This window comes from Cibotium barometz, chromosome 3 (assembly GCF_041138505.1).
Source record: "Cibotium barometz isolate CiBa-2024 chromosome 3, ASM4113850v1, whole genome shotgun sequence".
Classification (NCBI taxonomy): Eukaryota; Viridiplantae; Streptophyta; class Polypodiopsida; order Cyatheales; family Cibotiaceae; genus Cibotium; species Cibotium barometz.
In genome coordinates, this window is record NC_141048.1 from 68,471,933 (window position 1) to 68,489,279 (window position 17,347).

At 48.9% G+C, this 17,347-nt stretch overlaps 1 protein-coding gene across 1 annotated transcript in view; it reads right to left on the reverse strand.

The window, feature by feature from the left end:
* Positions 1-17,347, reverse strand: part of LOC147640456 (sulfate transporter 4.1, chloroplastic-like) — a 186,622-nt gene that overhangs the window by 89,848 nt on the left and 79,427 nt on the right. Inside the window, exons 5-6 of the mRNA XM_086825348.1 lie at positions 14,416-14,523; positions 14,117-14,182 (exon numbers count right to left, since the gene is read on the reverse strand). Coding sequence (XP_086681474.1) covers positions 14,117-14,182; positions 14,416-14,523 — 174 coding nt within the window. The remainder of the gene's footprint in view (positions 1-14,116; positions 14,183-14,415; positions 14,524-17,347) is intronic.

The following is a 17,347-nucleotide window of genomic DNA, read 5'->3' on the forward strand; positions in this document are numbered from 1 at the left end:
GGTGTGACACTCGACAGAGCCACTGTGTTATGCAGAGCTCCGCGCCCCAGACCCCATGGCCCTCGCCCACGGCCACGCCACCACATGAGGATCCGGGCCATCATCTCCCATCATCGCAGGACCTTCTCGCTCCAGCTCAGTTTTACCACCTTGAGCACCATGTCACAGCCGCCCATGAGGGATGTATTAGGGTGATATGAGAGCTCTCTGCTCATGTACCTAGATCAGCTCTAGATTTTTGTTATCTTTCTTTATTACTATTTTGTACCCGAGATGATGTACCTCATGGATATGATGTAACCTTTTGGTCTCATAGGCCATTTTGGCCTTTTGAAGATGTTAATACAACTTTCTTTCTTTCTTTCTCTCTCCATACCAGCACTCCCAGGGCCAATCCAGCCACCATAGCCGAGGACCACAGACTAGTGCAAGACCTCGGCCAAGAGGTGTGACATGCGACGGAGCCACTGAGTTATGTAGAGCTCAACACCCCAGACCCCATGGCCCTCGCCCCCACGGCCACGCACCACACGAGGATCCGGGCCATCAAAGGCTATTGGCAGCCATGCCACCAACAACAGCAGCCGGGTCATCCAAATCCATGTACAAAAGCAAAGAAAACCCGTTCTCTCAAACCCTAATTCAGCACCTGAAAACCCTAATTCAGCACCTGCAAACCCTAATTCAGCAGTCTGCAAAGACTTAGAGTCGACATCTCTCCCACTTTCTCCTCTCTCTCCCTCTCTCTCTCTTTGTGCTAAAAGCCTAAAATAGGGGAATACAGCTGTACAAAACCCTAACACAGCAGCCCCAAACCCTAAAACAACAATTCGAAACCCTGAAACAGCAGCTTGAAACCCTAAAATAGTAGATTGAAACCCTAAAACAGCAGCCCGAAACCCTAAAACAGCAGACCAAAACCCTAAAACAGCAGATTGAAACCCTAAAACAGCGAAAATCAGCAGTAAGAGAGCAACTTGGAAACCTAAAACAGCAGGAAACAGAAATTCGAAACCCTAAAACAGCAGTAAGAGAGCAATTCAAAACCCTAAAACTCAAGTCTCTCTCTCTCTCTCTCTCTCTCTCTCTCTCTCTCGGTGCCAGTAGTATCATCTTTATTTTTCATTTTCTGGGTTTTTTTATCCAGACATTGTATCAGATCCACCATGATGTAACTTTTGGTCTCATAGGTCATTATGGCCTTTTGAAGACGTTAATATAACATTTCATTTCATTTCATTTCATTTCTCTCTGTGTCTCGTGTCGAGGCTCTTGCCAGATCAGTGTCCTTCATTCATAGCACCTGGGAGCTTCCCTGACACCGGTATGCACGACGTGCTTTAGAGTCCTCTCATCAACTAGCCATGGAGGGAGATACTTCATGTTGGTATGCGCAGATAGCATCCTGGTTTGACCTCCACGGGTTCAGTTTAGATAGACTTCCACCCTTCCAGTACTTTCTGGAGGCACCCTCTCTCACCTTGACACATTCTGAGATTAGTAGAGTCATCAGACAGGACCTCATTCAGTTGGACACTAGGAGGACATGGCTAGTGCCCTCACAGGAGTTGGGGACGAAGATGGCTTTCTATAGAGAACATCTTCTCCCCACCACTGAGGATGGCTTTATACTTAGACCGAGCTACATGGATACCCATCTGTCTCATGCATTGAGGTGCGCCATTGGGCAGATCCGCACCTCTTCACATCAGTTAGAGATAGAGACAGGCAGATTTAGAGGCATACCTCCAGGGGATAGAATTTGTCAAATTTGTCGGACAGAGTCAAAGACGGAGGAGCACTACATCTGTTTGCAAAGCATACTACGAGATTCGAGGGCGCTACCAATGCCTTCACTTTGGCCTTTTGAAGACGTTAATATAACATTTCATTTCATTTCATCTCTCTCTCTCTCTCTCTCTCTCTCTACCTCATTAAAGAATTCCGTACCCCACCCCCCTCAAGAGCAAATCCATCCATGGATGAAATATAGCTATTTTTATTTTGAACCTCAATTTCGAACTAGATGCAATAGAACCCATTGTAATTTAAACTCTTAAGAGTCTTAAGAGTTCATTTTGAGTTTTTTTTTTCAGTTTTATGCCTCTTTGGCATCGATACCCAGAGTGGAATGTAAATGGATGTACCTGATCTGTCCCATAGGTCGGATTCGGCCTCCCGTGAACGTTAATATAACTTTCTTTCTTTCTTTCTTTCTCTCTCTCTCTCTAAATATATATATATATTATACCTACCTACCTACCTACGCCGAAGATGCTATACTACAGAGATCAGTTTATGCGTATCTCAGCGGATGGATTCATACAGAGACTTGGATACATGGATGTGTACATGCCTCATAGTGCCCGAGTGGTGATTGGCCAGCTCAGAGTGTCATCATACTAGCTTGAGATTGAGGCAGGTAGGGCAGCACGGATCCCCAGAGCAGAGAGGATATACAGACTATACCAGGAGGAGGTTGAGAGTGAGGAACATTATGTATGCAGATGCAGAGCATAGAGTGTCATTAGAGAGAGATACACCACCATCTTCAGTGGACATCCCTCACTCCGCCAGATCATGGAGTCCGTAGACCAACGCAGATTTGGCCAGTTCTTGTTAGAGACATAGCGCCACATAGAGACACTGATACAGACTCATACCAAAGGGAGAGGTGGGCGACAGCTCCAGCTCACTAATTTCTTCTAGAGATCTATCCCCGTGCCTACCCTGACACAGGAGGGGGTTACACTTCAGCGCGCTGCGGACCTTCGAGCCATCCGGAGGTCTACCAGACTCCCAGACTACATCAGAGGGAGATCACAGAGATATGGGCTCGACATCAGCACCATATCCAGGAGCGGCTAGCTCACTTACACTCACACCCAGAGATCATGCTCCGAGGTATTTTTGCCTCGCCATCGCTTATGTATCACATATTACACCCCCATTACGGTACTGGTTGGAGCTAGACAGATCTACATTGCATTCTTGTATACCCTACGCATATAGGTTGCATACTGAGCCTGTAGCAGTAGTGCTCCATCCATCACACCCCCCCACTAGCTGAGTACTTTCATACTTTATTTCATGTTCATTTTGTCCTCTCTTTTTTTTGGACATCCAAAAGACATTGACAGTTGTACATTGATTTGTCTCATAGGTCGAGTTCGGCCTCTAGTAAACGTTGATAGCACCATTGGTGTGAAGCAAGGATGCCCACTTTCCCCCACGCTATTTGGGTTATACATTGATGAGGTGGCTGACTTCATTACACGGGGAGGCGGAGATGGAGTTGATTTAGCAGGTACCTCAGTACATATTATGCTCTATGCTGATGATATTGTATTAGTGTCTGAGTCCCCAGGTGGTCTACAGCAGCATCTACATGCACTCCATGATTTCTGCACACAGAGGGGTCTTACTGTGAACCTTGGGAAAACCAAGGTTATGGTCTTTCATACATCGAGACAGGGCAGGAGTCAGCTGACATTCACTCTCGCCGGATGCCAGGTGGAGGTGGTGACATCATACGTGTACCTAGGGGTTACCTTCTCTGCAGCAGCCACACGCTTTACCATGGGTTCAGCAGCCAAAGCTAGATTGACACGGGGATATGCAGCATTGGCTATGCTAGAGAGACAGTGCCACCAGGCGCATTTTCAGGAGCCCCGGACGAAGGGGTGGCTATTTGACACATTAGTCACACCGGCATTGATGTATGGAGCAGCAGTATGGGCGCCAGGCCTTGCTACCCATTGGTGGACACAGATAGAGAGACCACAGGCCCTCATGATGGCACGCATGATACGCAGCAAACCGTCAGTACCTCATGACATTATCCGAGCAGAGTTTGCTACGCCTCCTATGATGGTAGAGGCCATATTTCAGACTATATGCCTGCTAGACAGATTCAGAGAGATGCCACAGGACAGATTATCATACAGAGCTTTTCAGGCATCTAGACAGTTGGCTGAGGCAGGAGACAGAGGATCATGGTATGCACAGGTCACACATTGGTTCTCACAGCATGGCCTAGACATGGATCATCTACCACCATTCCAGTATGACAGGGATGCACCACATATCCGTCTCTCTCATAGTGAGAGGAACAGAGTATTGAGACAGGAACTATGGCAGCTCTATACACGAGAGACATGGATATCGCCTACACAGCCTCTTCCACCGAAGATGCTATACTACAGAGATCACTTCATGAGTATCACTGATGATGGATTTATAGAGAGGCCTAGATACATGGAGGGCTTTTTACCACACGGCTCCCGAGTGGCTATTGGTCAGCTCAGAGTTTCATCACACCGATTGGAGATTGAGACTGGCAGAGCAGCACGGATCCCCCGAGAGGAGAGGGTATGCAGATTGTGCAGAGAGGAGGTGGAAAGTGAGGAGCATTATGTATGCAGATGCAGAGCATATAACAGCCATGAGAGAGAGATATCCCATTTTATTCAGAGAGCCACATTCCCTACGCCAGATCTTTGAGACAGCAGACCAGCGCATACTGGGGAGATACATTCTAGACATACAGCGCCACAGAGAGACATTATTACAGGCTCAGATAGCTCCAGAGGGGGGGCGACAGACACAGATTACTACATTTTTTCAGAGATCCATACCCCTCCCAGCCCCTACACGGCAGGGAATTACTCTCCAGAGAGCAGAGACACTTAGAGCCCGCAGGAGACAGAGGACACCTGGCTTTCGGACACCACGCCTATACCAGAGAGAGATGACAGAGATCAGAGCTCAGTTTCACAGAGAGGGTGCGGAGCGACTGGCTCGCTTCAGAGCACACCCAGGCATGTTCTTCAGGGAGCTGTGGACACCCCCTTCACTGATGTATACCATTTTATACCCCCAGTATGGTACAGGATGGAGCTAGCTAGGTTGCATATCATGATTGTATACTCCATGCATATAGCTTTGCATTCTCCTAGTAATAGAGCTCCATCCCCTGCACACCCAGATTCAGCTTTTTTATTCAGTACTTTTTCATTTTGTTGGGATGACAGAGGATACCCCATACAGGTACTCCGATTTGTCTCATAGGCCGAGTTCGGTCTTTTGGAAGACGTTAATAAAATCTTTCTCTCTCTCTCTCTCTCTCTCTCTCTCTCTCTCTCTCTCTCTCTCTCTCTCTCTCTCTCTCTCTCTCTCTCATGAGATATGCCATCGACATTATTGTATTACTTTGGTCTCTTAGGCCCATTGGGTCTTTAGTAGACGCTTAATATATTTTTCGTTCTTCTTTCTCTCTCTCTACACGCTGGTGGCCCTTGTTGCGCACATGCTGCTTCTTGCCGCGCTGCGCCCGTACTGTCGTGCTGTGCACGCACGCGCTACCTGCCTATTCCCACTGTTTTTCCGCCTGCCTGTTCCCACTGTCTTTCCGCCTCCTGTTCCCATTGTATTCGCCTGCCTGTTCGCACCCACCTTTGCTCACGCCGCCAAGGCAACAACTAGGGGGAAATAGCCACAATGAATCTACAGGATCTGGAGGCATACATCAAGACAGTGGAGGACAACACCAAAAAGTTGTTGGGCGAACAGAAGAAGGTGCTGGACAGGGTCCTGAACCAACATGAAAAACAGTTGGAAGGCCTCTGCAATTAGATATAGGGAAGAAGAACAAGATTGAAGAATTAGCAGCATAGGTGAACCACCAGGAGGAGGTGATTCAGATGTTGAAAAAAAACCAGCTGCAACAAGGAATGCCAAAGGGTGCCCCAGTGATAGGGGAGCTCCGGGCGGAAATGGAAGCCCTAAAGGCTACGGTCAAGGACCATACTATGGAGGAAGGGGAACTGAATATTCACGAGGGTCTAAGGACTGACTTGGAGCACTTAAAGGCTGCGAGTGATAAGCTGCGGGAAGAACTGCAGACCACTAAGAAAGATTGAGTGGAGGTGGTAAAGAAGCACAAACCTCCACAGAGCATCATACACGAGACTCTGGAGGAGGAGACATGCAGGAAGGATAGGGCCCTCCATGTGCGAGTACGGGGGCTACACGCGGGGGCTTCCCCCAAGGAATGCTATGACGCATGGGATCCCCCCCCCCTCCAGATACATGGAGAGCAGGTACGGATATGACACGAGAGCGGCCCCTCATCATTAGATTCCTTGATACCACCAGCAGACAGGCCTTCTTAGACAGGCGGGCTGCCCTCAAGGGCACACAGGTGTACATGGGAGATGATCTCACCCCAGCACAGGTGGCACATCGGCGTGAGGCGATGGTCACAATTCATGAGGCCCGTAGAGCAGGCAACTGGGCTATCTATAGAGATGGTAGGGTCGTTATCACTGAGCGCCGTCCCAAACAGGGACGCGGGGTCTATGAGACCAAACACCTGAGGTTGGCAGTATGGAACTGCAACGGCATGTTGTGGTCGAATCCAGGAGGCCTGAGCAAGATTCTCACAAGAAGGGATGTCATTTTTATACCGAGACTCATCAGAGCCCTTAGAGGGGATTACCATACATAGCCGAGTATGAGTGGGAGTAAGCTTTCCGAGGCGAGACCCGCACATAAGGAGGAGTATGTGGCTCAGGAGTGGTAGTTGTCCTTTTTAGATCCCATCTTCGACAGATTCTCACCATCGTCCGGAAGGACGAGGACCCACAGTATCTTTGAGTGCGGCTACAGCTTAGCAGTGAGACAGAATCATCCACAATGCTGTGAGTTATTTTGCACCACGCCACTCCCCTTATGCCGCGCAGCATGGCCAGTCACCGTACTTACCATTATATGGGGATATTATGAGTTCTCACAGCTGGGGGAAGGGGAAGTCAACAGGTCCCACTACTCGATCTCGACAACCCTATCAGACCACACGAGGTGGACATCACTGACACAGGGCTACAGAGATCATCACAGGACCGTGAGGAGGTCACGGTCTATAGGAGATATTCTTAAGCCTCCTCCAACGCTCTCACCTCCTTCCTCACTCAAGAGGTACTGCACAGTGGACTACCTTGTGGGATCTCCCACTTTGGCACACCTTCTCCCCGACTCCTCCATCCCACCACCCCCCTTGAGGCTGACCATGCCTACCTCTCTTTCACTCTTACCTGCACACCACCCGCCCTCCACCACCACCCTCCATCTCACATTACCCTCACGTCCTTTTTGATGACGAGCTTGACCTTGTTTACTCCAACCACATCTAACCACCAACTCGAGGATGTGGAGCCTATTGTCCCCCTATCCACCCTCACATCACAGCTCACCACCATACTCCACAGATCTGCCACCACTGCTTTCATATGCACGCGGCGGTCTACCGCCAAGCCACCTTGCAATTCCATGCCCCAGAACTGTTGGTATGATGACGAATGTCGGGCTACACGCTCCCGTCTTAAGCATGAGGTACGGATTGGGCAAATCACGACACACCAAGCGCAATGGATTTCTCAGCGGCTCACCCAATGCAAGAAACAGGAGTTCTATGCTCGGAGAGAGGATGAGTTATACCGACTTTTCTTACAGCCGAACTGCAAAAGGGGCCTGGAGGAAACTCCGAGAATATTGCCCTCCCACACCTATCACCTGCTCGGACACATGGCACTCCTATGCACGCCCCCTCTATCATATCCCCAATCAGCCACCCCTACCCCCACCATCAGATCCCCATCCCACCACCTCCACCTTCTTCACAAAGGGCATGGTCCTCAATGCCATTCGTAGACTACACAAGGGGCAAGCCCAGGATCATGAGGGACTCACTGCCGAGTACATCTCGCATGCCGATGATACCCTTGCGCCCCTATTAGCCTACATGTTCAATAGAGCCCTTTGTGAAACAACATCATTGAGTTCTCACGCTTGGGTGAAGTTCTCCTTTTTGGGGACTTCAACGCCAGAGTTCGGAGCGAGCAGGCATCTATATAGGACCGAGAGGAGCCGACCATGCAGGAGATAGACTCGAAGGAGATTGGCATTCAGCGAGCATCACAGGATAGAGGGGACATTACAGCATCAGGGAGAGTTTCTCACGCTGGGAACCACACATGGCTTAGCCATCTTCAACGGGATGTCCCGTTGGCCTTCTTCCGGAGCTCTCACAAGCTTCCCACATGGTGGAGGCTCGAGTACAGTGGATTACCTAATGGGATCTCCAGCTCTAGCCACATCCATACATACCCTCACCATTCCCTCCCACCCACTTGGAGCTGCCCATGCCTCTCTCTCCTGCAACCTCAGCTTTTCTCGACCATCCTCACCACCACCACCCATTTCCCACTACACCCAGATTCACTTCCACCATGATGGGGACTCCACTTACTCCGACCATCTCTACCGACATCTAACATACGTACACCCCAATCTCCAAACTAGAGGAAAAGAATATCGATGGGTCCTTCCGACTGCTCTATGGAGCTCTCCTCTAAGGACGCCTCACCTCTGAAAGCATTAAGGCGCCCTGGACATGGATTTCAACGGGGAGTAGTCACATCAATCTTAGGATGAAGGCGCGCCAGGTGGGCGTGGATCCTGTCCTCCATGTGTCACCATTTGTTCGAGCTCGAGAGTAAGCATACTCTAAACCCCATCCGTAGCAATGAACGTATCTGTAAGAGAGGGGGAGGGGTACTACAACTGAGATATGAAGGAACACACAGAGCAGCACCTCGAGGGTGGAGGACACCACCTCCCCCTCCTGATCTCTATGACCTGCGCCTCCCAGCTCCATCCGAGCCACAGGCCAAAGATGGGTACGCATGTTGGTGATGCGCAGATCATGAAGATGGTGTGAAAGCTCCACTGCCTTCCCCTAGATAGCGGCAGCCGCCGACTCCGAATCCCACTCGCTGCACTCAAGGGAAAGGAGAAGATCATTGCACCAATCTCTGGCGTGGATGACCTAGAATGATGGAACATCACACAAATCCAAATGGGAGCCATAGTCTCCTCGAAAATATCAGTTCCTCCAACAGGGATACATCCAAAGAACTTTCATTACACTCGCAATCCCAGGATCCTGGGGAGCCCACCTGGCGACTTTGGAGGGAGAGCCCTCACTGGGGAGGTAGCGATGGTCATCTCTACCGGCTCCGAGAAGCAATGAATCAATCGGCGGAAGAAACTTGTCGGTTGCCTTTGCTCTGGATCACACGCAATCGGAGGGTGGCAGGAATGCTGATCAGAGGCGGAGGGAGGGGAGAGTGTGGGCTCAGAAGAAGATGGGGCGGGGGGGACTGGTGCAGGAAGAGTCAGAGGCGAGGGTTGAGGATGAGGAGGGGGAGGGGGAGGGGGAGGGATGGGGATGGGGATGGGGATGGGGATGGGGAAGCTGGCAAGAGGGAGATGGAAGTAGCTAGGAGTGATCTGCCGAAGAGAGAGCGTGCGGGGAGGGGAGGGGCTCCCCGAGGGCTCAATGGGACCACTGGAATCTAAGAACTTGGGGAGGCATCTCAACGGGGCAACGGCCTCCAGGTCGGAGGGCCGGAGGTCGGACCCTCCAAGTGACTGGGAGGACCCATCACCAATGGGTGGATACTACGACAAATGCTCGAAACGGTTCTTTGACATAAGCGAATCCTCTTGTACTCTGCTAGCCTAGTCGCACAGCAATGCCGCTCAACTCTGAGGTGGTGAAGAAGAACATCCGCAAAGAAGTGAGGGAGGAGACTCAAAGGGCAGAACATCAAATCATTCACACCACCATTGAGGAGGAGAAGATGAGGCATGCCCACCGCTTCAACATTCGAGTCACAAGTATAGCCGAGACACCCAACTCCACTCCTGAGAAAGATGGACAGCTTCTATGCATGAAGCTAGGCTACAGGGAAGAGGACCCTCTCCCCTTCACCAAAGCGTGGAGAGCCGGGAAAGACTCAACACGCAAACGAGCCCTCATCCTACAGTTTGCAGGAGAGACGGAGAGGGTAACCTTCATGAGGAAGAGGGGCATACTACGAGGCTTAGAGGGAGCTCCTATTTTCTTGGATGATGATCTCACGAGGATGCAGCTAGAGCATAGGAGAGCTTGCATGCCACCAGTCTTACACGTGAGGAGAGAAGGCAAGAAGGCCTTCTATAGAGATGGTCGGGTCATCATCGATGGCCGGCCCATGGATTAGCGGTTTGGGGCCTATGGGACACAGACCAGGCCACTGATAGAGATACACGTGGCAGTATGGAACTGTAATGGTTCACTATGGGTACAGCCTGGAGGACTTGAGCATGTTATGGTGGGGAGAGACATCATACTTCTGACAGAGACACATCAAAGCCCAGAGAGAGGGCTACCACGAGTAGAGGGATTCCAGTGGGAGTCAGCATACAGGAGGACCACACACCACGGTACCTCGAGAGGGTCGGGGGGAATAGCAGTTCTATTCAGACGGGAGCTACAGGGGAGATTGAGAGTGGTAGCAAAGGATCCAGAGGCCAGATACATGTGGATCAGCTTACAGCTCTCACAGGACAGGGTTATATACATAGCCCTATGTTACTTTCCTCCATCAGGATCCTCCTATGTCATTACAGAGGACATGCCACAGGACGAGGAGACAGGAGCCTCGCCATACACTTGTCTGTCAGAGGAGATTACGCATTATTCTACACTAGGGGAAGTATTTCTTACGGGTGACTTCAATGCCCACACACAGAGCAGACAGTGTGAGGTGTATGACTATGATGACATGGAGATCCTCCACCCTGTGGATCTAGAGGAGATAGGGGCTAGTCGGGCATCAGAGGACACTGGACCAGACAGAGGACATTATGGGGACCACTTACTAGAGTTGGGCGAGGCATCGTCTCGTTATTTATAACGGGATGCTACAGTGGTCGGGATCAGGAGAGCTGACATGCTTCACACATGGGGGTCATACACGGACCGGAGGCACTGTGGTGGACTACATTATGGGATCTTTGGAGGCATCACAGCTTGTCACCTCATTCTCCATCCCACCTCATGCTATTGGAGCAGATCATACATACTTGGCATTTTCACTAGCCGGATCACCAGTATCACCAGCCCCCCACATACCGACGCCACACACTACCATCTACTTCACACATGACATGGCAGACATATACACTGGCAGAGTAGAGGATGGGCTCCTACTCATGGATCCCCTGGCACCTATGGATACCATTACAGCCCACCTGGCATCACTGGCAGAGTAGAGAATGGGCTCCTACTCATGGATCCCCGAGCACCTATGGATACCATTACAGCCTAGCTGGCATCACTCCTACACACGGCTGCACTACAGAGCTTCCCACATCGTGTCCACTCAGGAGAGCCTGCGAGATCTGGGACTATGCCCCAGAATAGATGGTATGATGACGAGTGCAGAGCCCTATACTCACGGCTCCGCATACAGAGAGCCTTGGGAGCCATCACAGAGCAGGAGTCGAGGAGAGAGATGAGGAGACTTACTCGCCGCAAAAGGCGGGCCTTCGCAGAGATACACGAGCTAGAGATCTTTCATTTCTTCATGAGTAGAGATAGCCCTATCTCATGGCGGCACTTCAGAGAGTCCCGGACACCGACACCCATTGCAGACCCACACACATGGCACACATATGCAGAGGGCCTATACCATGCCCCACAACAGCCACCTATACCTCAGCCACAGGAGCCTCGACCTACCACAGCTAGCTTCTTTACCCACTTGATGGTAAAGGAAGCTATCCGCTGCCTACAGCATGGACGGGCCGCCGACCATATGGGCCTACAGGGTGAGCATCTCATATATGCAGTAGATTCTTTGGCTCCTTTTCTTGCACACCTGTTTAACAGGGCACTAGCAGAGGGTTTGCCTGCAAAGTGGACGATGCACACCATTGTGCCGATCCACAAAACAGGGGATATGCTCGATCCGAGCAACTACAGGACGGTTATGGTTGGCCACGTGTTGGCCAAACTCTATGGTGCAGTGTTGGAGCAAGAGCTTAGCTTATATGCTGAGCAAGCAGGTTTACGCTCATCAGGGCAGGCAGCCTTCAGGAGAGCTTTCTCTACCACTGACCATGTATTCACTCTGGGATGTATGATTGATCAGGCCAGAGTGAGGAAGAGAAAGCTCTATTGCTGCTTTGTGGATTTCCGCAAGGCATTTGACACAGTACCACGAGAGAGGCTCTTTCAGCGCCTGCAGTCTCTTGGCATACCAGCAGATATGACATGGAGCATCTATGCATTATATGAGCAGGTTTTTGGGCAAGTCAGATGCCCAGAAGGTATGTCCGAGACTATTGCTAGCACCATTGGTGTGAAGCAAGGATGCCCACTTTCCCCCACGCTATTTGGGTTATACATTGATGAGGTGGCTGACTTCATTACACGGGGAGGCGGAGATGGAGTTGATCTAGCAGGTACCTCAGTACATATTATGCTTTATGCTGATGATATTGTATTAGTGTCTGAGTCTCCAGGAGGTCTACAGCAGCATCTACATGCACTCGATGATTTCTGCACACAGAGGGGTCTTACTGTGAACCTTGGGAAAACCAAGGTTATGGTCTTTCATACATCGAGACAGGGCAGGAGTCAGCTAACTTTCACTCTTGCAGGACGCCAGGTGGAGGTGGTGACATCATACGTGTACCTAGGGGTTACCTTCTCTGGACCCAAGCATGTTCTTCTGGGAGCTGTGGTGGACGCCCCCTTCATTGATCTTTAGCATTCTATACCCCCAGTATGGTACAGGATGGAGCTAGCTAGGTTGGATATCATGATTGTATACTCCATGCATATAGCTTTGCATTCTCCTAGTAGTAGAGCTCCATCACCTCCCCCACTCATTGTACTTATTGCACACCCAGATTCAGCTTTTTTAGTTCAGTACTTTTTCATTTTGTTGGGATGACAGAGGATACCCCACACAGGTACACTGATTTGTCTCATAGGCCGAGTTCGGTCTTTTGGAAGACGTTAATAAAATCTTTCCTTCTTTCTTTCTTTCTAACAGCAGTGTCGTCCGTGGTTGGGTTCTAGTGCTGTGTTGCCTAAGGGCCTACATCTCTCCCGCCCCCCTGAGGATGATCTAAGCTAGGACTGGGGGGGGGACCCACCAGAGGCTGTCTCCTGCATTGGTGACGAGGACAAGCTCTAGCGAGATGTCCCACCTACTTGCATGTGAAGCATTGGCCTGGGAGGCCTCAGTACTCTACTCTCTAGAGAATAGGGTCTCCCCGGAGGGAAGGAAAGGAAATGACATGAGGCACCAGCTCCAACGAGGCAATACACATGTGAAGGGATGGAATCCCAGCTGCCTGTGAGAGGGCCAAAGCGGCTATTGGGGGGGGGGGGGGGGGGGGGGGGGGGGGGGGGGGGCGCTTTTTGCTTTGAACCTTAGTGTCTTTTACAGTAAATTACAGTAAAATAAGGGTCTTATTAATGATAATCGGGTTCACACCTGTTGGCTGCACATGAACAATAACCCAAATTATAAGAGTAAAAAGTAGACCATTAAACCAAGCTCACCTTCACACACTGGCCTTCAGGCATTTCGGACATCCTCAAAGCCCGTGGGACATCATATGCATGAAAACCAAGCATTGTCCATGCCGAAAACAAGTCAAACTCACATTTTCAATGTCAAGGCATTATCCAAAAACAACATAAACTATGGAATACAATTTATCAAAAAACATATCCCCATCTTCCAGTGCTTTGCATCAAAGAGGAAGTCAATTCCATAACTTGAATGCCATGCACAACAGAGCTAAAGTCTCAGTCTAGCCGCCCACGGGGAGCTATGACCAACAATCTCTTAGCCTAGCCACCCAGAGTCGTCTACTGCACAAGAGCCATATCTTGTCCTAGTCACACATAATGAGCTTTGGCCCCAAAGAGCGATTTGGCTGCATGGCACAAGACCAAATCTATGTCACGCTCAGCGATGTCCAATCCATAATTTGAGGGACGGGTTTTGACCTAACTAATGACATAAGAGCATACAAGCACCACTTTTTTGCTTATGCTTGAGTGTTCACATTGTACTCCATAACTCAGATGACACTACCTAATCAATATTTCTGAGCTCATCATGTAAAGGTTTGGAAAACAGGAATCAACTCTCCCTCTTAGGTCTTCTTTCAGAAAAAAATGGAATAATTTGGTCGTGAAGCAAACCTCTTGGTTGGAATCGATGTCATAACCATTTTTAGCTGCCAGTGCTTTAGCAATACCAACGGACTCCTGCAAGGTCAATCACCATCATTGGTAGGCTAAGCAAGCTGAACTACTGGCCATATGGAGAGGATAAAAGCAACTTCCCCAATAAGCCCAAATTCAAGCACATGGTCATAAATAATGACACACACCATTATTTTACAAAGTTCAAAAACAATTCACAACGCATTTGTACTGGCATCCTGTTTTGCACAAAATCATATTATGAAGTACTCTTATCACAATTACACTTGACCCACCAAGATGGCAACACCAGATATGAGTATGGCAGTTCCTATCAGGTCTGGAACATTTCCAAAGTGTTTTGGCACTGAAAATTGAGGAAGACCCTGGGGAATAGTCCCCACCTGACAGCCAAAAACAAAAATCAAGTCAAGTTTTTCTGTGCTTTATCATACTAACTATCACACCAGCAGCATTCATAAACATATGGTACTTGAAAAAACCAAATTTTAAGCACCATACAATATTACAAACAGATCTTAATAATTAAATACAATACAAGCAAGCATAATCATGAAGCTCATATTTCTACATCACCAAAAAGTTGGCTATCAGCCAAGGGTTGTTTCCGGACAGAAATCAAACAAGGAGAAGGATGATGCATGCAAGCCCAAGAAAAAGGGCAAGTGTCGTTAGTGCAAGAAGCTAGGCATCATATTGATGAATGCAGAAACCGGATAGCATTCGATTGGACCCCATGGCAAATTAGAGACATCAAAGCCCCCTTTGGATGACTTCAGTGGATGCACCTTGCAGAGGGTGAGGGTGATCGGATTTCAAGCACATGAGTGGCACATTGACTCCCTTCCGGCCAAGGTGGCCAAGAAGAGACTCGCATTTATGGATTTAGGAGAGCCGGCCGCCACGTGCCTCCAGTGGGACCTGGGGGAGTGGACTTGGCGTGATCCCGCAAATAGGGAGACGTTGGGTACCCTGATCTTCGCATACACCGCACGGCTAGGCCACACGATCCAAATGCTCGAGGTTGAGGGCACCCCGGCTGCAGCACGACACCGGCAATCACAGGGCCTCTCACAGCGTTTTCTCTCAAATTTTTGGAAGAGGCTCTGGGATAGTTTTCGGCCAAAAAAGTCCACTCTCTACTTCTGGCAGTTGGCACACAGGTGTTTAGCGGTTGGCACGTGGTTGGCACATGGTTGGACATTGGCAATAGACCAGTAGCTTGTCCAAGGTGCAGCCATCCTCAAGAGTCTGAGCGACATAGTCTATGGGATTGCCTGAAGGCTCAGTAGATTTGGCAATGGATTCTCCGCATTTTCATGATAGACAAGACCTCTACCTGTATCCTCATAGAGCGGCTAGCCGGAGGAGAAGTGCATCTTTCTCCCCCTCTTGTTCTTTGATCCTCGCCCCATACATGGAGGCGAGTTTGTAGCTAGCCCTACGTGGTGGTATTTAGCACTTTTTGTTAACTAATAGAAGGATCTTTTTTCTAGGAAAAAAAGGTGATGCATCAGCAGATTATGTTCAAGATGATTGGGCTTTTCTTGTATGCACTTACGATGCTTCTCAAAAGTGTATGTCTCTCAGTACACGATGTATGGTATTTTAAGAAGGTCTCATGTGCAAATAATCGTTCTTATCCTATGAAAGGCATTGGTGAGATTGTACTCACATCAACTGATGGTACAGATTTATGCTTGCTAGATGTACTTTATGTACCTGGGATTACATAGAATTTGTTGTCAATGTCCTCTTCTGCTCAAATAGGGTTGGTTGTCAATTTTGAGGATGACAGATGCATAGCGAGACCGAGAAAAGGACTATGTGATACATCTGGCAAGCATAAATCTGTACCATCAGACCTTGGGACCACCTCTCATTGGTATGAGAGTCTATATCTAACACGAGAGGAGCCGTGGACGAGGTGGTCACGGGCATGGCTAGGAAGCCATGCATTCTAAAAGTAAGAGAAAATAACCTGGGATGTTCCTCAGTGCAAGGGAATCCCAGAGTAGGCTCCTTTTCCCTTGACATTTGCCCTTATTGGCAGACAGGATGCTAGACTGAGTGGGCTGAGAGAGCAATTCATCCCACTGGGTGTGAGCACGTATTGGGCATCATCTCGTAAATAACAATCATTAAAACTAATAAAATGGACACCACCATCTCAGAACCAGGCCGAGTCCCCTCAATACCAAGTATATTATTGGTGTATTTTATTTGTACAATGTTCCATGGGCTATGATAGCCAGATTTGCCATAAACAAAGAAATGTATACAAATACCAAGCAGTCTGTCGTCCGAGAAGAATTCCATGGAAGAAGACTTTCCACACTTCCCTGTCACTCACTAGAGAGAAACAAACGCATCCCGTGTTCCAGGTCCACACACGACACTAGTATGCCCCTACTATCACTTGGCTTGCCCTGTCACAATGCGGGATTGCTGAAATGGAGAGAACTAGCACCAATGGAAATTCCTGAGCACGATTTCAAGTAGCAATAATGTTGTTGATGAGTTTATCTCACGTAAACTTCAAAGGATTGGTCACCGGCACCGGCCATAGGCAAAAACAGGCACCGGCCATAGGTATACTACTGGCCAAGAGACAGATTGCCTCACCACACTGTTACAGGTGCTATCATGCACGAGAAAAGGTGCTTCATTTGCTTTGGCACTATCCATCTTCTCATGCTCTTCTTGAAAGGCTTTTTGGATTTGAAGGCTCGTTTTCCTCGACATAATTTCTCCAAGAAATTCTAGTTTTTTGGCAGACACTCTGATGAATTACTTGACTACTCACAGTTTCTTGTGTGGACAAGAACTTAGCGAGTCTTTACCGACCGATCAATTGATACGTATATCTATTTCAGATGCTCTTTGTGTGAATCTCTCTTGGATGAGATCACTCCTAGGCAATTAGATGTGTGTTTCCATTGTTTCTAGCTTGTCCGTTCTTATGGGAGCTATGCTTGTACCATACCTTGAGTGACTAATTAGACAGTCGTTTCACAAAAAAAAAGAAGGTCAAACTGAAGCGTACTCATCAGACTTTCCAGGACATGCTATGGGCCTTTGTTTTAAAAAGGGAGTCGGAGTGGAAAAGGTACCTTCCACAACTTGAATTCACGTACAATAGAAATAGGCATTTAACAATGGGCTTGAGTCCTTTTATTTGATCATCGATTGCAATAGGGTTGGGTA